The sequence below is a fragment of the Motacilla alba genome, chromosome 1A (genome assembly GCF_015832195.1).
Source record: "Motacilla alba alba isolate MOTALB_02 chromosome 1A, Motacilla_alba_V1.0_pri, whole genome shotgun sequence".
Taxonomy (NCBI): Eukaryota; Metazoa; Chordata; class Aves; order Passeriformes; family Motacillidae; genus Motacilla; species Motacilla alba.
Window position 1 is genome coordinate 43,796,530 of NC_052031.1, and position 25,668 is coordinate 43,822,197.

General features: G+C 42.3%; 1 protein-coding gene across 1 annotated transcript in view; it reads left to right on the plus strand.

Moving 5' to 3' along the window:
- Window positions 1-25,374, plus strand: part of PLXNC1 (plexin C1) — a 70,809-nt gene extending 45,435 nt beyond the window's left edge. Inside the window, exons 21-31 of the mRNA XM_038153531.1 lie at window positions 1,122-1,268; window positions 8,594-8,771; window positions 9,997-10,100; window positions 14,309-14,363; window positions 15,398-15,429; window positions 15,518-15,625; window positions 17,542-17,705; window positions 18,139-18,286; window positions 20,110-20,250; window positions 20,344-20,418; window positions 22,083-25,374. Coding sequence (XP_038009459.1) covers window positions 1,122-1,268; window positions 8,594-8,771; window positions 9,997-10,100; window positions 14,309-14,363; window positions 15,398-15,429; window positions 15,518-15,625; window positions 17,542-17,705; window positions 18,139-18,286; window positions 20,110-20,250; window positions 20,344-20,418; window positions 22,083-22,187 — 1,257 coding nt within the window. The 3' untranslated portion in view covers window positions 22,188-25,374. The remainder of the gene's footprint in view (window positions 1-1,121; window positions 1,269-8,593; window positions 8,772-9,996; window positions 10,101-14,308; window positions 14,364-15,397; window positions 15,430-15,517; window positions 15,626-17,541; window positions 17,706-18,138; window positions 18,287-20,109; window positions 20,251-20,343; window positions 20,419-22,082) is intronic.
- The last annotated feature ends 294 nt before the right edge of the window (window positions 25,375-25,668 follow it).

A 25,668-nucleotide genomic window follows, 5' to 3' on the forward strand; every position in this document is an offset into this window, starting at 1 on the left:
GACATTTCAGCCCAGTGAGATGTATCGTGATGATATTAAAATGATGATACATTTGATAAAATGCAGTGGTACCCATCTATGCAAGTTTTTGGAAAGCTACCAAGAAATGGAGATTTAAGGAAAACCATCCTTTGGAAAACTAAACTTCTTTTCAACTTCCAAGCAGTATTGCAGATTTCAAGATCTAAATTACTTCAAATGAAAACAAAATAAGCATTTAGTTTCATTTTAATATTTGTTTCTTTTAGTAACTTGATAGCACTTTGTTGTTGGTTTCAGTGCTTGGTTACTCTTCCTGTCTCTCTTATCAATGTGATGGTATCACACTGTTGGTATCACTGTCATGAGTGCTTACATTAATACAGCAGCAGAATTGTTTGAGGCTCAGCAGTTCACAGTGGTATCCTGGAACCGAGGAGAGTGCCAAGGAACAGTCAGAGAGATGTTCTCAATACACCAGACATTTTTCCAGAGCTGTGCTAGTGAGACGCCTTAACCGGGCTGCAGGAATGGTGTCACGTGGAAATAGAGATACATCCTTCTTTCTCAGGTGCTTTCCTGAGCCCTGGGGTTTAGGCAGGAGAGGAAATCCCCGGTTTCATTTCCTATTTTGCTGATACACCGGGGTAAGTCCCACCAGCTTGCTCCCAAGACGTTTTTCAGAGACAAAAAGGGGAGACACCAATTCTAAAGCAAACTAGTTGTTAGCTTGTTTTCTCAAAAGACTGAAAATGGAAGAAGTAGCTGAAGTATGCATGTGAACATGTGCATGTCTCACCCCCCACCCACTCTTTGGTGGAACTAGGAAGCGTCTGCCAGGTGGAGTAGGAGCAGCTTGTCTGTAGTGTGCTTGTGCACAGCAAGGGGCTGTGAGCTATCTTGCCACTCATTCCAGATGTCCCTTGCTATTTGCATGAGATTTTCACGGTGAAAAGCAAAATATGGAGGTTAAACAAATAACTAGATAAATCTGCTTGGAGGGATTTTCTTTTCTAATTGCAATATAATGAGTTACTTAAAAGGAAATAACACCATTTGTTACTCTTGGTTTTTTTCTGGTTATTCATGCTCATTTAATGATTACAAAAATAAATGTTTCTTGTATTTTTTTCCTGTCCTAGGAGACAATTGGTGAACCTTTCTATTTGCTGGTGACAACCCTCAATCAGAGGATAAACAAAGGACCTGTTGACGCAATAACTTGCAAAGCCCTGTACACTCTTAACGAAGACTGGCTGCTGTGGCAAGTGTCTGAATTCAAAACAGTGGTATGTTTGCCAGCTCGTGTTTCCTCCAGGCATGGACAGCTGTAATGTTGTCTCTGTTTCTAAGAAGCTAAAATAAGGCTCTTAAGACACTAAGGTAGTGGTTAAGTGCACAGATAGTTAAATAGTTATTGCTGACAAAGTTTCCAAACATGCTGAGAGTTTACTTAACTGGTGTTTGTCTGGTATACATTTCACAAATGGCACTTACTCCTCACTTCACAGCATGCATTAATCACCAAAGAGTAGGTTTAATGAAGTCTCAGGATATTAAAAAATCATTCCTATTTAAAGTATACTACAAAAATATAAACATGCTTAGAATTCAAACTAAACTACACTTTATGAATTAATAAAAGAATGGAATGCAGAGGGTTTTTTTTCTATTGTGTTTACTTGTGACTAATGTTCAGGCAATGATTTGCTGTGGGTTCCATATTATTAGCACCAAAACATCTTCAAATTAGCATGATTACAGCATGGTGGATTTTAATTAGTTGCTTGGTTAAAAACAAGATATCTGGGAAGTCTAGCTCACCTTCTGAACTTTACCATAGATTTTTTTGCCTTTCTCAAAGCACCAAAGAAGTACTTCCTGTTTTCCAGTTGCACCCAAACATCTTTGGAAGCTGGAGTTCCCTTGCTGATAGTCATTGTGACACTGAGATGAGAGGGGACAGCAGGATTATTGCACTTTGGAGCATGTAAAAATTGTGCCTTTTGGAGTAGGAGGTCTGAAAAGGGTTTTAACCAGAGCACTCTTCTGCTCCAAGTTTCCAAGTGATTTTAAGTCTGAGAATTTAAAATGTGTATTTCCAGTTATTTTTGTAGCTTCCTTGCTTCTTAACTCCTGGCTCCCAGTCAGAGTTATGAGACATAATGAGGAGTATGAGAAGTGCTGCTGAGCAGTGGGCTTCACTCCTTGGGAACAGAAATTGGCAGGCAGCAATGGCCATGGCAAGGACAGTTCAAGTGCTGTCCTTTCAGTCCTTTTCAGAGCCCGTGTGCTAAGTCCCTGGAAGGGCTGAAGTTTCCAGGCCTGCCTGTCTCCTGTTATGAAGCAAGAACTTGGAGGGGCTAAGATGCCATATACTGGAGTAGACTACGTGACCCTGGAGAATTTGGGTGGTCAGCAGTCCATTGGACTTCTCTCATTGGGCCACATAGGAAACGCAGTGAAATGGCAACATTTCTGAGATTAATTTCTGAATTGTCATTCTCTAATGAAAGCTTCAAACTGATAAAGCAGTAGTAAAATCTTCTTCTTACAAAGCTGTTGTTAGAGGCTGCATTTGAAGGTACTTCAAGCTAAGTTACCAGAGTGTGCATTTGGAAAGGATGTTTGTGACTAAAAATCAAATACATAATCCAGGATCTTTGGTTTCCTTGTTTGTGTGCTGCATGCTGGCATGTATTTGAGATCCAGAGTAAATTTAAATATGTTTCTGTGTGTATCCATAGGATGCAAATCGCAGTGGTGATGCAGAGCAACAATTTTCAAGCAAGCTCCATATGTCTGTTACTAGTAGATTGGACAGAAACATTTTCTTATTTATAGCACCCATTCAAATTGATAGCCCCTTGGGGGGGATAGCTGACTCTGAAACTGCTGAAGAACCTTAAATACTTTTTCTAGAGCTACTTCTATGCATGCTGTCACTGATAGGGTCTAGTGGTCAGACTGCAGTGACGAGGAGAAAAGGTAAGTGGTCTAAGGACTTGCTATCACTGTGGAACACCCTGCAGATGGATGAGGAAGTGAGAGCCTACAGCCCTTCTTGAACCTTGTTTCCTGCCTTTGTACTTTGTATTCCTGCTTTTGAATAGGAGATAATGATGCAGCTATAGGGTTAACATAGATCAGCTTTCCGTTTAGGTGCAGCATTCCTTGGGCTTAGCTGAGAAGTGCTGAATGTTCCCTTTAAAACCATCACAAAAGGAGAGAGGACTCCTGCAATAACATTGCAGAGATGAAGTTCAAGGACTGTAGTCCTGGCTGGACTGGGAAATGGTTTTGTTAGGTGGTTTATCTGAGATTTACACTGGAGGCTGAAACTGTGCTGTGAAGAGAGTTAGGTGGAGTGGTGGGACTTTCTGGGCTGGGGAAGCTGTGCACATTTTCCCTTCAGAAACAGCATTTTACAGGAGGCTAAAGAGAAAGCAGTCAGTTTTCTTCCCTCACTAACACCACTTCAGATGGACTACATTGATGTGCAGGACCTGTAAGCTTACAGACCAAGTGTTTTCTCTTTACTGTGGAAGAACATTTCTGCCTAAAGGATTGCAGGTTTTGTTGTCTAAATGGAATAAATTCTGATCTGAGTTTTTAAGTGCATTTAAGTACAGTTGCAGTTACATTCTGAGTCTTGCAGTATTTTGTTGGTATTTTGGTTTTCCCCTTTCCCCAGCCCTACAATTGCAGTACATTAAAATCTACCTCTCCAGAGTAAAGCATAAAAAAACATACAGCCAAAAAAGGGCGATATAGAGATGGTGAAGCAAATCTGCAGACATTTGGTGTCCAGATTTTTTTAAGCTGTGTAGGCACTTGAAGATACAGAGGTACATCTGGTAGGGAGTTCAATTCTCAAATCAGTAACAGGGTTCAAACAAGGGTGTAGGTGCTCTGCATGAGAATCTCTTCTTTGAGGATTGGGAGTTCAGTTCCAAACCAGTGAAAGCAGGATACAGACAGGCTCCTGAAAATCAGGGCGAGCTCCACAGATCAGGAGAGATTTTTTAAAATTCAGGCCATTTGTAACCAGAAAAAAAAAAAGAGAACCTAGAAACATGTAGTGTTTGAATTGCTTTAGAGCTGTTCCTTGGCAGGGCCCCATGCCTTTTTTAAAAAGGCCACAGACCTTGGATCACCCGACACCCTACGGTTAACCCTCTCTGCTAGAAAGGGTGAGGCATTAAACACAGATAGGCTGCTGAAGTACATCCTCAAGTGGAGGAATTGAAGGAAAGATGCTTCCAAAAGCACTGGTCAAGTATGGGCTGAGAAGCTGTGCTTTTTCATGCTGTGCTGATATTTGAGTACTGAGAAATAAAGCTGCCTTGAAAGAGACTTGGATGTGTCATGGATCCTTTTCTCAGGCTGAGGAAGCAAGGCTGCTCTCTCACAGGCAGACAAGCAGCTGCACCCCTCGGCAGATAATTTGCTCAATGACTGATGAAGGAGTGTGCTCCACAGCTGAGTGCTAGCCTTTCACTGAAGAGTTTCATTTTGAATAGAAAATGCCAGCCTGGAATGGGAGACGTTCTCATTGGTGTATCTCCTATGGGAAACCAGGGGAGACTTCTTACAATGGACTAAGTGCTCCAGCATTCCTTTGAGTAGTCACTGTTTATTTTTAAAAAGGCATTTGGGCTGTTGAATGCTCTGCTGAAATGTGTTTGCATTTTTAGATGGGAAGAAATTATCAAATTCACCTGTTCAGCCAACTGCCTTTTATCAAAAGTGAAGCAAAGCCACGTAGTGGAAGGTGGTTTAAAGTGTTCAACTGCTTTATGAGTTAAAAGAGGGATGTTTAAAAAAAAGTGGGTGGGCTGTAAGGGAGTAGAGCAGAGACAAGGAAACCAATTTCCTAATAAGACATCACGGTTGTGGTATTATTAGTCACACTTTGTGAGAGATAAGGAAACTATTAAAAGCATGTGGCATAAGGGGATTTTTGTCAGCAGAAAAGAACACAGCAACCCTCACTACAAAGTGAGCAGTGCAGATGTTGGCTACAGGAGAGTCCTCTGGATTAGAGACAGATTGAGTGTCATATGCAGCAGCATCAACAGCACAGCCCTTCCTTTGTGTGGTGCCCATCTAGCCTAAATTTAACTCCTGCAGCATTTTCTGTGCCAATTGGCTAACTGTTCTACAGCTGTTCTATAGCCTCTTCACAGGTGACTGTTCTGGCTGCTGCAGAAGGATCATACAATCAATCTGATTTCTCCTGTTGATTGTATTTCATAGTCTGGGAGATGGGAGTAGTTTTAAGGCAGTTTTGTTACATGGTACATCCTGGTACTGACTCTTTACATAAATGGTCTAACTTTCACCAATCAAAAGAGGATTTTTTTGGGTTTTTTTCTCTCTGTCTGATAAATGGAAATATGATTTGTTCAGATGCATAGCTGATGCATAGGGTAATGAATAAGAGTCCTTGAATAGCCCAGATTATTGTTCTTTATTTCTAAGAAAATATGATATTATCACATTGCTTTATTAAACCACATCTCATTTATTATCTGCTATGGTTATTAATAGCTCTGCTAAATAATTCATTGTGTGAAATTAATTTTCAAGGAAACTACAAATCTGAAAAGCCATCTGCAAACACTGTCTTCAAATGTCATTATTTCTGTGACTGCATGGGTGAAAATACATTTTTTTAGGTTTGTTCCTGTCTTGTAGTTAGGTTCCAAGCTAGTTCCTATCCAAGTAGTTGCAGGTACCACCTTCTCCTTAAGTAGCCTTTAACAGTTCTTGCAATTCATGTTAAAGCTTTTCTGAAGAGTACTGTGGCTTTGTCTTGCTGCTGTAATTTCATCTCTAGATATTATTAGCTTGAACCAGGTTCTATAATTTTCTCCTGAACCTTTTGCTAAGTTAATAGTATTTTTGTTTCCTCTGCAAAGTGAGAGAGCTTAGATAAAGGCTTGATGATATTTTCTTTTGACTTTCACATGTCCTCCTGTGATTTCTCATATATTTTCTGACCTCCAGAGCTGATCATAAAAGGGCTTTCATAATTTTACAATAACTTCTGTTTTTTTTTCTAGTTCTACACTATGTGTCTAAGTACAGTGATTGTGACTGTCGGCTTCTGATTAATGGTTTCTAAAGCCAGGGACTGTGCTGTCAGACAGGTGGAATCTGATTTATGAAAACTTCATCTGCAGAGGGACAGCTTAATAATAATTGGCTTTCCTAGCTCCCCATCAATTGCTTTATCACTGAAGATTAACTTCTGCAGGAAATCATATCAGCAAAACCATCTGGCTCTCATGGCTTAGAGACTTTTACGTGTTTAAATATTCCTTCCCATCTGACCACTTCTTTGAGTTATAAAGCATTCCTATTATTCTCACACTGTGGATACTTTCACTTAAAGACTCCATACATGACTTGTATTCCACCTACATGAAGGATGACTTCTCTCTTTTCACAGTCCTGCCATCCTACAGCGAGTGGAGCGGGAATGGGAGGGCTCTCATGTGCTAATGACTGAAGAGGCTGCACATTCCTGTGCAGCCTGTGTGAGAGTAAATGCTGAAAAGGAAAGGAGGAAGAGAGATAGGCAGTTCCTCTTGATGGTCTAAAAAGAGTGGAAAATGAAGCAGGAGCATGAATATTGCAGTGTAGGAATATTGTTAGAAGGATCATCTGAAGGAAGGAATGCTTCCAGGACATGGAGCTGAATCAACATCAGTTAAAGTGCAAGGAGCTATTTCAGAAAGATCAGTTCAGAGACTAGAAGGGGCAAAGACTGATTAAAATGAGTTTTCCAAGGACAAAATGCAGTTAGTCCCTGTCCACACTTTAATCCTACAAGACCATGACTTCAGGGCAATCAGAGTCAAGGACAGGGCTGCTGTCTGTACAGTTGGTCTGTGGGCCCAACCAAGCATGACTCCCTCGTTGCTGTGCCAATATATTTTTTACTAATTTTCTGCATGAAATCCCAACCTGAGGCGTGGTGTCCAGTCTGCTTCTCTTTCTGCAATTCCCACATATCCTTGTATCTCATTCCATCTGTCCTTTCCATGGACTCATTTTCCTCACAATTAAACATCTCAGTGTCCTGATTAAGTTGTTCCCTCTTACTTCAGTTACATCCTAGTCTTTCTTAAATCATAATCTTAATAGTTTTGCAATCCTGTTTTTAATAGTCCCTTTGCTTCTGTAGAGACAGCAAAGTTAACTTTTGTTGCATTGGACTACTTTTTTTCACCAGTAGCATGTTGAAATTTCCACTCTTGCTGGGTAATAAGCAGAAAATACTGTTCTACAATTATTAATAACTACCTATTTTTCTGAGAAGATAGAAAAGTTGTCCCTGCAACAACCTGGACAGGAATTCTTTCTTTCACATGACAGCAGAGAAAAAAAGTTGTTTACTTGCTTCCCGTTTCAATGCTCAGTCCTTCAGAGTCAGAGCTGGAGTCCTCTCATTTCAGTCAGAAGATAAATGTTATACCAGAACCGTTCAGCAGCCAGAATGGTTTGAGCACATTTATTTTCCTATGCCACTTGCAATCAAGGGCTAGCACCTAAAAGACTTGTTTTAATTCTGCCCCAAGACATCTCCATCTCCAGCAGAACATCTGTGTCCATGTAGCTGGAGAAGATTTCACTGCACAGAGCAGGCTGTAGCACTGGAAATTTTTGATGTTATTGCTTGGCAATTACAATTACAATTTAGCAATTCTGTGCTCATGCCTTATGCCCTGCCTTCTAGCAGTTAATCTGGCCTGACCTGATCAGAAATATGACCTGGCAAAAAAAACTGTTCTCTGGGGACAGTCAGTCAGTGTCACTGGCACCTCCCTGCAGTCCCTTCTCAGCTCATGTGCAGCCTAGCAGAGGAGTTGTGTCCCAGCCAAGAGTAGCAGTGAGCTAAAGGGCAGGGGTGCTGTAACCAGACATGGGGGTTGAGCTGAAATAACAACGAACAGAACACAATGCACTTTTCTGTGCAGATCTGTAGCACTTTGGATTCTCTCTGCTGCAACGTGCTCTCTCTTTTCACTGGTTCTGTGGCAGGCTTGGCTGTGCTGCCTCCAGAGACAGGGCTGGACGCAGACAGACACCGACACCTCCAGGGGAGGTGTACCTTCTGTGTGATATAAGGCACTCAGCATAATCTGCTGGTGTAAATATGCATTTTAACACTGCTTTCCATCCACTCAGAATCAATCATGCTTACCATGACTGCTTACTCAGCAACCTTATCAGATCTCTTGTCACTTACAGTTTTGCTGTTAAGGCATTCATTTTACAAAAGAAAAGATCTGCTTTTTTTAGAACATGCATTGTAATTCTTCCTCATCTCTTGTTGTTTTTTGGTACTTCACTGAAATACATTTGCACAAAAGCAGAAGACAAAATACACTCTTGGAAATATATAGCTATATAGATCTATTTTTCATTTTATGAACAGGAAGAATTCTAAATGCTTCTTTGTGTAATTCCTTCAAATTACCTTTATTTGAAACAACTTTAATAATATGCTGAAAATCTCTCGGGTGCTGAAAATGTCAGGAGTTTGTAGGTTTCCTGTGCCAGGTGTTTCCTGTAAGTCAGAATAACGTGTTTCTTTCCCCAGACGCTGAACATTATCTTTGAAAAAATCCCAGAAAACGAGAGTGGAGATGCCTGTCAGACTATTCAAGTAAATGTTCTGGACTGCGACACCATAGGCCAAGCCAAGGAGAAGAGCCTTCAGGCTTTCTTTAATAAGAATGGCTTTCTCTATGGTCTTCAGCTGGATGAAATTGGTCTTGGTAAGAGAATGTCACTATGCTGTATTTTCATGGAGTTTACTGGTCTGTTGTGGAGTTTTCTTATTAGGAATGCCTACCTTTGGCTTTGATTCTTTTCAGAGTTCATACAGAACGTAGCTTTTGTGAGGAATTTTGAGGCAAACACTAGATTTATTTATGTTGCAAATTAGAACACTGGAGCTATATCTGCTTCACTTCTGCAAGGACTTCAGCATTGCAATTTACAATGATATTATTTATTATGTATATAGAATTTCCCTGTTCCTTTTCTGGGGTAAGTAAGGTGGCAGGCCTGTCCACCTAAGTGCAGCTGGTTGGTTGTTACATTTTGTCAGGGGATAAGATGACATATCATGATAATCAAGTATTTTAATCCCTATCTACTATTCCTCCTACCTCCCTTCCTTCCTTCCTTCCTACAGGCCTACATTGCCCTTGATCAGAAGAGCCTTCAAATAAATCTTATTTATAGTCAGATTAGGTTTATATAATAATTTGCCCGTGACTCACAAAGCCACGTACAATATCTGCAGATGTAAATAAGGCTGTTCCAGCAGATGAGTCAAACCACCTTTCCTTGTTGGGTTTTCAAGAGCCCAAGGTCTGTAGCTACCACCACCATACCACTTCCCATGTACCCTAGTAGGAAACCTAACTAACTCTATATTGTTGGCATTTGTCACCTCCTGGGCTGTTGGCATTTGTCACACTCCCTGAGATGTTGATACTTCCTCACCAACTCTGTGTTGGCAAGTGTTCATCATTTACTTTCATATCTGATGCTCTTGATGTCTATATCCTTTACAAGTGCCTGACCACCCTTCACAAGTACTGTGTCAGTCTTGTACAGCTCATTTTATTGATCTCTTAGAAGTGGCTTGTGGAACCTTTCTTCTAGTCCAACGTAACCTTAACAGCAGGACACACTTGTGCAGCAAAATATTGATTAGGTGAAAGCTCCTCCAAAAACTCTGCCTTGACCAACACAGAGTGAAGCACCAAAACCTGCTGTAAGGGAAGCCACCCAGGCTGTCACCCCAGAAAAGGAATCAGAAGTGTGGGAGTGCAAAACCACTTTCATGTGACCTAGCACGAGGATAGAGTGAGGCAGCTCGGTTGGGAGTCACTGGTCCAAAAAATAGTTGGGTGTTGTTTTCCTTACAAATATTGGTACAGTGAGAATGCCATTGGGGTGTAATTGTTTTCTGTTGCTGTCATACTGCAGAACTTGTGTCTGAGGAGCAGCAAAGAGAATTGTTAGATATTGATGGTTCCTCAGAGGTGATGGATGATGGGATAAGGAAGCTAAATACCATTGGCCATTATGAGGTAAGCACAGAAGCCAGACCAGTGAGTTGTTTCTCCACAGCTCTCAAATGTGATCTGCACAGCTTGAAGTCGTAGCTGAACATTATCAACAGAAGGAAAGAATTGTGTGGCGCACAACATTCTTGCCAATGAGTCATGTTTTCTGTTACTTTTCAGCGGTTTCCTTGTTGCAGGGTTGCTTGGTTCAAACATACCAGGTAAACTGTTACTTCTGTCAAGCATTTAATTTAAAACAGAATCTGATTTCCAGCTACAAACATTGCCTTGGGTCTTTTTGAGTCTCTGCTGTTGAGTTTTTGTTGCACCATGAGCAGCTGTTTACCTCATCCTACCTCGTATTTTGATTATCTGAACAGGCAGTATTGATACTTCTGAAATCTCATTGTGAGTCAGAATAAAGAGGATTGATGGCTTTTCTCCCTCTTTTCTTGACACCTCCTATGTCAGTCTCCTTGCCTTTTTCTCTCTCTGTTTCTGCTTCCATCTGCTGTTGGCACTTGTACCATGTCTTCCCCTCTGCTTCCAGTTGCCCCTGTAGAGCAGTTGTTTGCAATGCTGCAATAACCTGTCCGTCATTGCAACAACACACAAAACTGCAACTGGTGGCAGAGCCCTCCTGGGTGTAGCACACTGTGAAAGCATAGCAAGCAGCATTTCCTCTCTGAGGAGTTTTCAGTGACACCAGTCAAAATAGAGAGTGAGATGGTGAAGGAAAATGTGCAGCAGGTGATTGGCCTCAGGTGATATGGAAGTTCACATGTGGTGCTTACAGACAGATTTTGGAAATGGAGGTTATCATGCTGAGTGCTTTTACAGGTCTTTCCTCATGCCTCATTGAATTTGAAAGTCTGTCTCTTAACAAGTTCATAAATTTTTACTGATTTAGAAGTTTTGCTGCCATAGGTCTGCGCTGTGCAGTGCAGTATGGTGCTGAGGAACCTGAGCCAACACGGAACATGTTGCTGTCTGCATGAGCAAATACTGTGCCATCCATAGAGAAACAAGGATTTTTAGCAGAAATTTGTATCCTGGGCAGAGAACAAGGCTGCTTAGATCTGAAACAAACTCATTTGGAGTCACTTTACAGATTTCCGTAGGCATTTGTTGCTCTCCTCACCTCCAGGGGTTCAGCAGTGAACCCAGATGTCCTGAGTCACTATCCAGTGGCTTTTCCTGTGCCTGTCTTGAATCTTGTCTATAGATGAATGTGTGACCTCCTCCACTCCACTTGTGGAGATTTTGTACAAATTTGGACATCGTAGTGTTGCAATTTGAGCCTGTACAGCACAGGTCAGTGTAGATTTGAATTAAATTAGGTGTTTGAACTTCTGTCCAATGCAGCAGGTGCCTGTCCTCTTTACAACAGGCAGCTATTGCAGGTGCTCCCTGCTTTTCCCAGCAGCCTTCTGTATGCCTGGAGCTCATGGCATGCTGTGGCTCATGGGTGTCAGACCTCATGGCAAGTAAGTGCATGCTCCATGGCTCTCTGTCATCCCTGGGTATCTTTGTCCCAGCCCTTGTTTTGTCTGAGGTTTCTGCAGGCAAGGATTTCTGGCAGATGCAAGTTAGGTAGGAGGCGCAGTTGTTTTTGCAAAGCTGTAACTACACTAATTATAGCTTAGCAGCTGCCTTATGGAAATTGTACTGCATGTCTCTTCCATATTTTAGTTCACATTTTCTGACACTGACAAAATAATGTACATTTTAGACAAAAGCTCAGTGGCATTTTAAGCAGTGGCTTAGTGGCAAGTATTAGCCATTAGCATATCTCGTTTATTTTCCTGTATGTACATTGATGCAAAAAGGAATGTAAAAGTGTCTAGGCAGCAAGAAAAAGGAACACTGCATACACTCTTTCAGGGCAGTAGCATTGCCTGAGAAATTCCAACTTACATTTCGACAATGCCTCGAGTTTTGTGACAAGCCTGAATTTTCTTTTTGTTTACCAGCCTTAAATGCTAGAAAGGAACCAGATGTTTGAAATTGGGAAGTACCATCAAACCTTTTTAATACACTGGAGCACGAGGGTTGTGTTGTGAAGGTTCCAGAGTCACCAATCAATCTTGAAAAAGTAGACTTGGTTTCTACACTGATTTTTTATATATGCAAGAATGGTGCATTTGCATTTTTGTGTAGTGTTTGTGAAGAGAAAAAAATCCACTGTGCTGTTAGACTCTCTTATGCCCCTGGCCTGTGTGCTACTTTTGCTCTATATTTTTTGCTCCTAGGAGGTTTATCAATATGTTTATTTTTGAGGTCTGTACTATCACTTCCACGAGAATAACCACAAGCCATGACAAGAAAGTTGCTAATTATCTTGGCATCTCTTTCCCCACACAAGAAGAGAGCTGGACAGTCACTTTCAGATCTGCTGTCCAGTCACAGATCTCCAGTTTCTCAACTGTTAAGAGTACCACACATTCCAGGAGCAGGCAGAGCCGCATCAAGCAAAGCTGAATGTGATCCTGGGAGCTTACTGGCAAGGACTGGATTACAGTGAGGACAGGAGGCCTGGGGAGCAAGAGGCATAGAGCCACACTACCATATCTTCTGTTTGGCAAAGTAGCTGTATTCCATGTTGTCTGGATTGGGAGAGATCTCTCTTCTCCCTGTTTGTCCCCCTCAATAATGCAACTGACAAAATTTTTTTCAGGTGTCCATGGGAGCAGCCCACCACAAAAAGTGATTTAGACAGTAAGATGCAAAAAGAAGGGGGTTTCTTTATTTTTCTTTTAATTGGATCATACTGTAAGAAACAGCAAGCATGGCTGCTGCAGTAATGATAAAGAAGGGGAAGCATAATCTACTCACTGCTAAAAGCATAATTTGTCCCAAAAATAAAACCTGGAGTGCTGGCTTTGGTCATGACTGCTCTGCAGCAATGCCTCAGATTCCTGGAGGGAAGCACAGTTCTCCCTGTGAGCTCTGCCCATCTCCCTGAGGACAGAAGTTGACACATTTCAGCACTGAGCTGCCCTCCTACTTCTTGGGGAGGGAATGGAGGCAGCAGGTTGCCCACATTGCTCTGGGAGGGGGTAAGCTGCTGGGTAGCACTGTTCCTGTTTATCTGTCTTCAGGGCCAAGTAGGAGGGCTGTCTGGGTGTTGGTATCCCCTCACAAGCTAGCCTTACAGCATATTCCTAGTTGTAGTGTGGTTTTCAAGTGTTCTGTGCTATCTAAAATAGTTCTGAAAGTCTGTATGATAGATGGAATCTCTGCAAAAAAATCATAAAATAGATTGCATTTACTTTCCAGGAGCAAATGTAAGTGCAGATTTTTTTTGGCACAAGACACAGCTTTTGATAGAGTATCTTAATGTTTAAACTGGTTTCTCACACCAGGCTGGCTGCCAAAGTTTAAAAAACACTTAAATTATTTTGGCAGAGATCCCTTCCTAGAACTGGCCGGTTGTTTTTGTAATTATAGAGGCAAGTACACTAGCACTTGGCAAGACTCAACATTTGATAGCAGAGCAGTGGTGTAGTTCTCAGTGGGAGCCATTTTTTAGTTACTCTTTGACAATAAAAGCATGGCTTGCCAGTTTGTTTTAAAGATAATGTGTAACATCCTGGCAACACTATCAATTCAGGGAAGGAGGAGGTAGATTTTTCCTAGAAATCCCAAGATGATAAGATATGGATCTTAATCTTACGGTGTATAAATATTTTGCTCAGTTTGAAAATAGTTCTTGGGAGCACCAGGCTAAACCCTCAGAATGGCCCCTCCATAGGGCATGGGTAGAACAGACTGAGCTGAAAGAAAGGGGACCAGAAGAGAATTCACCTTTGTAGGCACCTCTCTGCCTCACCTTCCCATAAGATTCTGTTGCACTGGGCACAGAGAATTTAACCTGAGCAATCTATAGAAAAATGGATGCAAGAAACAGCACAGAGCAATACATGAAAATTAAAATGTCCACATATGGGCTGAACCAGAAAAATCAAAGGAAGGGAAAGGTCTTCAAGGCTGGTGCACTGGAAGAGGTGCCTTCCCACCTGGCTGGGTAATGCTGACAAGGTGCAGCCACTGCCGGTGCCTGAAAGCCCAGCCCTGGCTGCCTGCCAAAGGCTGTGCACACTGTGGTGAGAACAAAGCAGGCTGGGCTGTCCTGCACTGCCACAGGCTGAGGGACAGAGGAAATGAAACTGAGGCTCTTGTGAATTCTAAGCACTTTCATTTCAGCATGATATGTTTGTTTTTTCTTTCAGATTTCAAATGGAGCAACCATAAAAGTCTTCAAAAAGAAGGCAAATACCCGATCAGGTAACAAACTCACTGCGACCCATTTAAACTTTTGTGCAAAGTGGTTGGGAATGCAGAGAACTGAGCTCTGACAGATTGTATCTTGGGCAACAGGAGGTCGGAGGAATTGGTACTTTGATATGATATAGTTGAGCCAAATGAAGAGCCTTGGCTCTGGGCCTCTGGCAGGCACAGTGGGCCCAAAGGGAAGAAAGAATGCAAAGGAAAGAAGGACAGAAGAGCTTACAGTCCTCAGTAAATGATTGCCTAGAGATACAGGCTCATAGGCAGGAAAGCAGGACAGGGAAGTCCAGGTGACACAAACAGAGGGAACAACTCTCTCTCCCTGGTGATCAGAGCTGTGCATCACAGACAGTGCTGCACCGTCCAGAAACACGAATGATAAAACCCCCACTGTTTGGTAATTTTCCTTATTCTCTTGAGTGTGTTTCTGAAAGCTTTGACTTCCCTGTCTGAACAGTCAGGAGATAAGGGGTGCTTACAGGGGGCCAGTTCATCTCACCTAGGCCTGTGATGCAGGTTGCTCCCACCCAGCTGCTGGATGAGTGCAGAACTTTCTGTAGCCCCTTTGAAGAAACACACTCCTAACATGTGTTTCCTTATCATCCAAGTTAGGAGAGACATGTGCATCTCACCGGGGTGGCCTCTCCCTCAGCAAAATTGGGGTTGTCTGTTCCCAGCCATTGTGTTCAAGCCTGACCTCAGTCCTCCTGCACTCAGCACTCCTAGAGACTTAAACCCCTGCAATCATCTCATCTTGTCCTCCTTTCAGAGGAGCTGTGATTGCTGCCAGCTTACCCCAGCAGCAGATAGGATGCTGTAGCTTAGCGGTCCGAGCTACAGGTTGGCACTGGAGGTGCACAGGGTCCATGCATTTCTCAGAGGCTTCCCCCACACTGCAGGCAGGAGAGGATGACACTGACTCTGCTTGCTTGGCATCTTGGATGCACCCTGCTGCACGGCCCAGAGCCCAGCAGAACCCACAAGCTTGTAGCTGTGTGTTTCACTGATGGTTCTCTGCTTTTGTTGTTTAGATGTGGACTACTCAGATGAACACTGTCATTTGGTGAGTTGAATCATTCCACTGCCAAGTGGTAGATTTAATACTGAGCTGTATTTGGATCTGTGTAATCTCTCTAATCTCTTCATGACAGATTTTACCAGACTCAGAAGCAAACAAAGATGTGAAGGGAGCAGGTCACAAAGGAAAGCAAAAATTCAAAGTGAAAGAAATGTATCTCACAAAACTTCTGTCAACCAAGGTAAACTGTAAAGGCTTTGTTTTGGAGGAGGGCTGCTGTTGGCTTGGATAGTTTGGCATAACAGAAACACAAACTAAACCAGAAATTGTGCAGACTTCCTGCGTGCAAATCAAATGTTAAATGAAAAGGTAGCATATAAAAATCACTGCACTAACTATGGAATATGACCATTTGCAAAGACAGACATATTTTGGGTTTTCTAATACTAGAGTTCTAAAATTGCCTGATTACACATAGTATCTCCTTAGTAAGCACAACCTTCTTCTCAGGTTAAAGAAAAAAGGTTGTTATTTAGCCTATGGAAAGTGAGTTTTACCAGAGAGTTCCATAGAGTGAGAATGAGCCCCTCTGGAATGACAGCTTTCAGTCAACAATCTCCTCACTCTGCTCTAGAGTTTGCCCAGCTTAGAGACGACTTCTGAAGCCTAAATTTCACAAGATACTGCCCACAAAATGAAATAATCTGTTATGGTTTCAGATTAGACATTCAAAATAACTAGATTAATTTTAAAAGCAAGGTCCTTAGGATTTATAGTACAAGTACCTAATTTATACAATGTGCATTGCTTAGGAATAAGTCCTGCTCACTCCCTCCAGCAACATCATCTTGTTTCTGACTTACTCCAAATGGTTAGAAAACTCTTTGCAACAGCATATTGCATAAAATATTAATGGGTGCACAACATTGAGCTGTGCAAGAGGCCTGAAGGGATGATGATTATAGCCTTCTTGCATTTAAAAATCCATCAATCATTATTTAATTAGGTTGTTGATAGCATCTGAAGTAATTTGGGACAGTCCCCAAAGTGAGAGTGAAGACTGGTCATTTCTCATTACCTGTGAAAACTAACATGAGCCCTCAGGAAATGCTGGAGTAAACCAGTAATGTCTTATGGTGGAAGACTGAGGTACAGAAGAAAATCAGGCTTTTTAGAAACAGGCCTTTTAAAGGGCTTTAAATTAATAATCTCCTTCTCCAAAGTAGGACACTGCCCTGAACAACAGAGCTGGGATATTCTTTGCTGTGAAATTCCTCTCATGATAGGCTGTGCACTAAAGAAAATTGCATCTCACCATCTCTCTCTCTGCTCCCCTCTCTCCCATACATGCACACAGACACAATCTCAGAGTTCACCCCATGAAATGAACTGGCCAGTATTCATCAAGGCCCTGGGATATGATTAAATCCTTCTTGTCAAGAGAAGATTGGGCTGAACTGAGCTTCAGAACAGATGTGAAGAAATAAAGCACAAAACAGTGTTTTGCTTTGTTTGCCTCTGCTTAGAAATACTCTGTGATTATGTCAGTGAGTCCAGCAGCAACCAAACCCTTCCTTTAGTGAGCCAAATATCTTCACTTATGTATCAGAAATATCCAATTTTCAGTTCTTCTCTCTAATATTAGTGTTTTATAGCACCCAAAGCTGTTATTCTAGAATTAGATCAAGTGCCAGAGCCACTTGGCTGTGAAGTGTTGACGAGCACACGTGTTGAGCATGTGTCACAGATGGCACCTGGAAGACCAGTGCCCTAGGAAACTGGCTGAACTGCTTTTTTCTCACCTCCCTCTTAATTCCAGTCACAGATTTCAAATGCTTTTAGCAACAGTGGCAACAGTATCCCAAGCTTCGGGTCAGCCCAAGTGGTTCTTTCCACCTGTGATTTACCACAGAGTTCACCATGATTTTCCTGTAAGCAACAGGACATGTGGCATACGAAAGGAGCTCATTGTGATGTACTGTAGTTTCATTGTTGTTACTGTCTTGTTTGCCAATAACCCACGGCCTTGATGTTTGCCACAAGCATACTGTAATTTTTGTGTGTGGTTGTCCAGGGGCACACACAGCTCTCTGAGGTAAAACATCCTATTCTTTTCTTGTGTAATAGTAACAAAATACTAACTTTGTTACTTTTCAGGTGGCAATTCATTCGGTTGTTGAAAAGCTCTTCAGGAGCATTTGGAGTTTACCCAACAATAAAGCACCTGTTGCCATCAAGTACTTTTTTGACTTTTTGGATGCCCAGGCTGAGAGCAAAAAAATTACTGATCCTGATGTGGTCCACATATGGAAAACCAACAGGTATGCCCACGGGATATATGCAGGGGTGCGTGTGCTTTCTGAAAACGCAGTTGTAAAAATGAAATGTGTCAGGTGTGATCAGAAGAATAAGATTTGGGCATGTCTGGGAATAAGATGTGGTTTAGCTTTGTGGATAACAGCAACTTCAGTGTTTTGATTTAATACAACACAAACCACCAGAGCTTCCAGGTCTGTGCAGCCTGACTTCACACTCTGAAAGAAGTAGCTGCAGATTGAGAGCATTATTTGAAGCTGGGTGCCTGATAGATGTGTTTGCTCTGTAGCCTTTGATCCCTGACCCCTTTTTTAGTGTGAAGAAGCAGCCAGGAATGTGCTTTGTTCCATGAGTGCAGTTGTGATTAAGGACCATTTTAAAGCAGTTGTGCTACTTGAGTGGTTGATTTTAAAGATGTTTGTTCTTTCTCCTGTCTAGTCTTCCTCTTCGCTTCTGGGTGAACATACTGAAGAATCCCCAGTTTGTCTTTGACATTAAGAAGACTTCACACATAGATGGCTGTTTGTCTGTAATAGCACAAGCCTTCATGGATGCCTTTTCTCTCGCAGAACAGACACTGGGGAAGGTAATGCTGCCCCTCCAGTCTTCTCCTACTTTCTCAACCAATGTCTTTTTCAACTGTATAATGATTAAGATGATGAAATCCTGGATCTGCTGATATTGGGGGCAGAATTGTCAGGGGCCTAATTAAGCTGGGTTTCCATTCCTCGTTGCTCTGTCTCCTGAGACTGAAGAATTCACCAGTAGAGAGACAGAGCTATGAGAATGCCTTATTTATAGTTAACTGCTGCTTGTTTTCTCTGCAGTCAGTTCTGCACAGTGCATTTACACAATAGGTGGCAGAAGATGGAAACTGTAAAGTTCTAATGAAGTTTTAAACAAAGGTCTTAAAAGTATTAACATTATTAGATAAGTAATCCAAATTTTGTCTGCCACACACCAGTGTACAGAAAACACACACAATAAGCTAGTGGAAGGTGTAAGAGTACTGAAAGACCTCTGAAGATTGAAACAGTTCCTTTCACAAATAGTAGCTGCTCCCTTTTTATATGGAAAATTATTTGCTGGAGCAACAAGTTCAGGAATCTTACATTCAAAAACTCTTTAGTATAGTGTCCAGAACTCTGGGGATCAGAAATACTTCCTTTTTCCCCAGGGTATTTTCCTTTTCTTTGCACCAAAGCAGGAAGCTTTTGTTCAGGCTCATACTACCAAGAAAAACAGGCTAGAAACTTTTTAGCCCACAAGAATTTGTATAAAAATGGACTAATTCCCTATGTGATCTAATCCAACTGCTCATCTGTTAAAGGTAAATAGCAATTAATGTGCTTGTTTCTCTTACTTTAGGAGTGAAGTATCATAAATTAAAGCTAATCACATCACTTCCTTGATGGAAAAACTGCAAATGAGCGTGGCTGTTGGGTTTCTGTGCTTAACATCCACTGTGCAGAATTATTGAAACAACAGCTCCTGTTAGCTATTTGAAAAGGGGTGCTGAAACCTGATAAAGGTTTGCAGTGCAGCAAACATCTTGTGACCTTTTACTACTAAAATGTATTTATCTTCATGATTTTTTGACTTTTATCTTGAGACATCTTTTAGCCATTTAGAAAACAAACATTTAAATTACTTCATCACACATTGGAAGCAGTGGTGACAAGATAACACAAGGTTATGTCATTTATTGCCCAGAGCTTATACAGGAAACTACCAGCCCCCGCTTTTACATTCTGAAAATCAGTTTTCCAGGTGGGGCTTTGGCTCCTAGCACAAGCATCAGCACTTATTTCCTCAAATGAGCCTAAAGCTCTTGGATAGGTTAATGCTGACCTGGGTTATTGAAATCCTGGGGTGAAGAAAAATCCCTTTGGCTTTGTGTGTCTGGCAGCTCTCCATGCTCTCAAACCCTGAGGGAAAGGAGTAGTAAGGACCAAAGAGATTTAGGGGAACCTCTGCCAGGACAGCATCTAACAAGACTCTCTGGGGTGTCACTGCCAGGGAACTTTCCTTTTTGCAGTACTGCTGAATCTTGTATGTAAATTGGGTTTTGGCCTCAGACCCTTTGGTTCAGTTTTCATAAACTTCCTGGTCTAGGGATCTGTAAGGAGGAAGTGAGAAATAAAAATATGTCTGAGGGGCAAAAAGTCATCAATCCTGATGTCAATAGAAATAATTACATGGCAATTGTCATGAAACACAATACACTCTTGGTGAAATCCTGCCTCTGGTTTGCATCTTTGTTTCTTAATCTTGGTTCCTTGCATATAACCACAGCAAAGAAAAATGAGTCACACAGACACAACTAGATGCAATTAACTGTGTGGAGGTGGACCCTTAGGAAATCTGTGCTGTGAAAAGTTACAATGCTTCATTTTTTTTTCTTTTAAGGAAGCACCAACAAATAAACTTCTCTATGCTAAGGACATTCCTCTCTACAAGAAGGAGGTGAAAGCATACTACAAAGCCATCAGGGATCTGCCTCCATTGACCACTGCAGAGGTTGAAGAATTTCTAGCTCAGGAATCTAAGGTATGGCTGAGAAGCAGCAACTTCATTTGTTTTCATGTTAAGTTATTTTTTTTCAAAGGAGAAGTATCTGACCAGAACTGTTGTCTGTTTTAGAAACATGAAAATGAATTTAATGAGAAAGTGGCCTTGTTTGAAATCTACAAATACATAGTGAAATACTATGATGAGGTAAGCACATCTGCAATTTCAGCCGAATCCTTAATGTGGGGTAACACAGTAACCAAGGGCTGGGCTGCTGTGGGACCTGCTGGGTGCCACCCCAAAGGCAGCTTCTCCTTAATGCAGCTGTGGCCGCTGCTGCTGAGCTGTGAGGGGCTGGAGCAGCGCAGCCCCCAGCGTGGCTGGAGCCCCCATCCCTCTGAAGGGCCACAGGCCAAAGGTGTGTCAGTGCACCTTTACTGTCACTGCTGCATTGCACAGAGACACTGGCAATAACATTTTCCCTGCAGTTTTGAGGAAGTTCCTATATAGCCGAGGCTTCTTGATTTACTGTGTTTGCAGAGTCTCTGCAAATGCCTTTCACAACTCCTGTGCACGCGCTGCATTTCCCTGGAGGTTCAGAATCAGATTAGACTGTAGCACCAGGGTTCTTGGTTTAACAGTCAGTGCAAACACCTCGGTGGAGCACACAGCCCTAAAGCAAGAGGTGTCTGCTCCTTTCCCGTCATAGCTGTCTTAATGCTCTCCTCTTATAGTCTTTCTCTTAAAAAGAAGCAGCTATAGTTTCCAGTCCCTGCTATTACTAACAAAAGAAATCTTTTCTCAGATGAAAGTACTTAGTCACAGGCTACCTCTAAGCTGCTTTCTAAGAAAATCCCTGTCCTCCACTTTGTATGATAGGATTCTCCACTCCATTTTGTTCAGCATCCTTAACAGAGGCTGCGTGTGCCTGTGTAGGGACTCAGATAAGAGCCAGCTGGGGTGTGTTGCCTGAAGGCCTCCTTATGCTTCCAGCAGGTTGTCTGGGTTTCCCAGCAACCAGGCCTTTCTCTCTTTCATCCTCAGCAGCACAGCACCAGCACTTGCTGTAGTCATCCAGCTCTCAGTCACCTGTTAGCTGGCTTACCGCTTCTGATCTCTAACATCCCAAATTACCTGGATTCAGCATCAAATCTTCACCTCTTGAAACAAGCTTGGGATGATACTCAAAATGGCATCATCCTTTATTAAGCTCATTAAAATGATTGATACAGGAGAATTCAGTGTACTTTCTAGTCTTAGTGCCCATTTTTGCTTTTTTGAAGCTAGTACTGGCTAAACATAGCCCATCCTTAGAAGGAAATCTTCCCTCTGCTCTTCCCCCTCTGGCTTTCGACTGGGAGCAGAGCTAAATCTCTTTCATTGTTTACTGAGACCTGTCCCTGTGTAGCATTGCCAGCAGAGATTTCAGACAGCAGTAACGCTCCATTCTATCACCTGGGAGAGAGCCAAGTGGGTGAGTTAGAGGAAAAGAGGCAGTTTATTGCCCTCAGCTTATAGGGCAGAGGAAGAGAAATAAAGTATCACTTGCAAATCTTCTGTAGGGTAAAAACTGGAGCACTGGCCTTGCCTCACACTCTGGGAGATGAGCATGTGTTGGGTTTGTTTTGGAGTTTTTTGCTTGGCTCAGTCATTCTTTTGTGGAAGTGTTGCAAATCCTGTGATCAGAATGACTTGAAGGGAAAACTACCAAAATAAAGTGTTAAAGTTGGGAAAGAATGTTTACAGATAGGCAGGCACTCAATGCATTTTTCTGGCAGTAGTTGTTAAGAGTACAGAAAAACAGGCTTTAAAAAACAGCAAGTAAAATAAGCATTAAAAAAATTATTCTCTCTTTTGCTAATTGTTAACAGATTATCAGCAAACTCGAGCGAGAACGGGGGTTTGAAGAAGTCCAGAAACAGCTCCAGCAAGTAAAAGCCTTATTTGATGAAAAGAAAAAATGCAAATGGCATTGAGCAGAGCACTGACTCACAGCACCACTGTGGGGGATTTTCTATTAGCGCTACTGCTCCCAAAACTGTTCTGACTGACTTTATGTACAGGGTTTGAAATGTTTGGACACTCTTCTCCACTCTGACCATTCCACGTAATCTACGATTGAGGATGAAATATGGGCATGGTTACATATTCACACAGGGGCATGTGAAAGTGAACCTAATGTTGGCAGGGTCAGCATTTTTAGGTACTTGAGCACACGTTACCCTTTGGTTCAAAAATACCATCTAGTAAGCTTTTTGCTTACTTTAAAATAAGGTCATAGGAGATGTGCAAAATACACTGTAAGTTCAGAGTTGTCCACATGAACTTGCAAGTTGCTTACCTCTTTTTTTAAGAGAAAAAGCTGATGTTTCACCACATCCTTTCAGCAGCTTGGCAAACTGTGAGGTTGAGAATACGGGTCAGCTGCAGTTTCCTTCCTTCCAGTCAAATGTTCGCTAGTTCCTGTTCAGAAAAAATAAACTACCAAAAACAACAACAACAACAAAAAAAAAGAAAACCACCAAAACAAAGGAAAAACACACGAAAAAATCAGCCCCAAACACATCAAAAAACCCCAACAACAACCTGGCACCAAAGTGACACTTATCCTAAGTGTGTTTAGCAGACACAGTGGGTCTGAGGTTGGAAGGCCAAATGCCACATGGTAGGACTTAGCTTTGTTAGGTTAGAAATTCCATGTCCAAAGTGAAGCGAACCACTGAGGGGAAGAGGTGAGAGGAGGTGTTTGGAGAAGGGCATTCAGCCACCATCAGTCTGTGTTTACATTTTTGACCTTTCCATCCTTAAATAAGCTGTGGAACACTTGTGAGCGGCTTCACAGCTGAAACTGCACTGCATCAGGACATTTGTGATTTGATGAAGCAGCTGCCGATGGCTGCACTTTGGTGCACAAACCTGGACTCAGGGGCATGATCAGCCCACGCATCAGTGCTGATGGTCCTGGCCAGCCTTGCCATCTGTGTCCATCTGTGTACAAGGGCCTCACAGACCTAAAGCCAGCATGTGAGGGGTCAGGTCAAAGGTTGGCTTAATAATATTTAAGAACAGGAACACTGGGGTTTGAGACACTGATACAAACTTGCTGGGGTTGGGGTGGGGAGGGGTAACTGTCTGCCTTAGTCTGGCTGGGGTTTTTTGAGGCTTAGCTATTTTGGAAGGAAGGTGTCCATTACACTTGCATTGGTGGATAAAGTCAGCCCAGCTGGAAAGCAGGGGCATGGCTGTGCTGCTGGGATGGGGCCGGTGCAGTGGCTTCTGAGCAAAGCCACAGAGCTGTGGCTCTGGCTCTGTGACAGCACCAGCAGAACCCTACCCTCTACTACAGAGCTGAAATGGTTTGTCAGCATGGACTCTGCTTCAGTCACAGAAGGCACGTTCTGAGGCTGTCACGTGCCCTGAGATTTGAGGTAAGGCATTCATGACAAGGAGATACATTTCCATACATTTCTGGAGGGATCCACCACTGGAGGTGAGTGGTGTAGCACAGTGGCCCATGGGAGAGGGAAGAGCTATCACCTGCCTTGGCAGTGGGAAAGGTGCCATGGGCTGTGAATGGCACGGGTGGCCCAGGTTTGGTACAGAAAGCCAGTGCTGGGGCTGTGAGCAGCCAGAGCTGGCTGCACAGGGTTCACAGGCAGCGGAGGGTCACACGGTGCTGAGCTGGAGGAGCCCCAGAGCTCAGGCATCGGTGCTAATGGTGCCTGCTCTGGTCACGAAGGCAGCTGGCCCGAGGCACAATCCCAGTGGCAGAAGGGCTGTTCAAGTGGAGAAAAGCAAACACAAAAACACAGTCCTGCTGGTCTGCTCCCTCCCTACCATGTGATTGCACAAGTTGTTCCTCTTACATACCAGAGAGGGCAGCAACCAACCAACCAACCCATACTGTGATGGCTTTGTTGGTTTTTTTTTTTTAAATTCGAGTCTTACACTTGTTATTAAGTTTACACTTTATACTTGATGGAATGTATGGCTTTGTTCAGGACACTGCACTACAGTGTTGCAGTACTTTCAGCAGTTCTCTGCCTGGCACAATGTATTTTGATAAGTTCAATTTTAATTGGAAAAAACCCCACACACCTCTAAACTATCTTGCCCTCTGTCCTAAAAGAGTGGACCATGGCTTGATTAGCACTTAAGCTTGGAATACCTGCACATAAGGGCTTGATTTTTATTGTTCTTAATCTAACGTTTTAAAGCAGCATAAAAAAATAGAAAAAGCACAGTAATTGATACTAAAGGAGAGTGTAAGAGTGTAATCCGCAAGAGCGGATTACACTTTCCAGTCAGTTCTCTTCTACTTCAGGTGTTTGCTGGCAGTGCATTCAAATGAACTGTGATAGTTTTGTTCAACAGTAACCTTCTGTACAGGCAGAAAAAAACAACTCCAACATTTCTGCTTGAAGAGCTGTAAAATATAATCTGTTTGCGTGGGTCTGATCCTGTGAACTTCACTATATGTGTTTATATTGATGAGGAAATGAAAATCAGTCCTATTCTGTATTTGTACTACTGCTTGTTTGCTACAATAGCTTTAATGATTTCTAGAGATTAAGTATGTGTTGAAGCAGGCCCTGTAGCTTTACCTACGGCCTGGAATAGGATTATTGCCTTTTATTCAAGCCTCCTAAACAGCGTCACTCTGTTAGTAAACCATGTTTAAGTCATACTGGGATTTTGTAACCCATCAAGTGGATCTCACTAAGTGATGTGAAGTATAATTAAGTGATTGTGGCTCTTTTGGTAGGTTTGGGTCAGCACACAAAACATTGGCACAACTTCCGTATCTGCAATTTGCCACTACTGTCACACAGAGAAGAAGAACCGCCTCTGACTATTATGGGTATTATGGCAACACAACAGTTCTAATCGCATCCTCAGAAATGAAAAGCAAACTTCTCTTCAACTTACTTTCCCATGTTTACAGGCAAACTGCTATGGCAAACAGCGTGTTTCTAACACTAGCTTACAGAGCATTATTTTGCAGTCATCTAGTTTGAAGTCAAATCTTACTAATGTGTAAAGTAATTCCTGTTGTACAGAAGTTAATCTGTTGTTTAAAATGAATGGTTTAAAAAAGTGCAAATGACAAATACATGTTGGTGTTTGTATGGGTTTATCTAGAATAAAAGCATTTGGAGGTTAGTTTGATTGTGTACTTTAAAATGGTTACAAGAAAGCAAACACAGCTGGTAACAATGCGAGGTCATGCAAGAAATGGAGTGTAAGACACAGAGTGGCATCAGATGAGAAGCAGTGCTGCAGCTCCAGCCCATGCAGGTGAGCACAGCACACTTCCATCAGTCTGAAACTGGGAAGAAGAGGAACAGGAAGGTAGAATATAATTCCTGATGGTGCTGGGCAGAGGAGGCACTGGCCTGAACTCTAGTAGCTGCTGAGCAGTGACCTACTGCAGAGTCTGAATGGAGGGGGATTCCC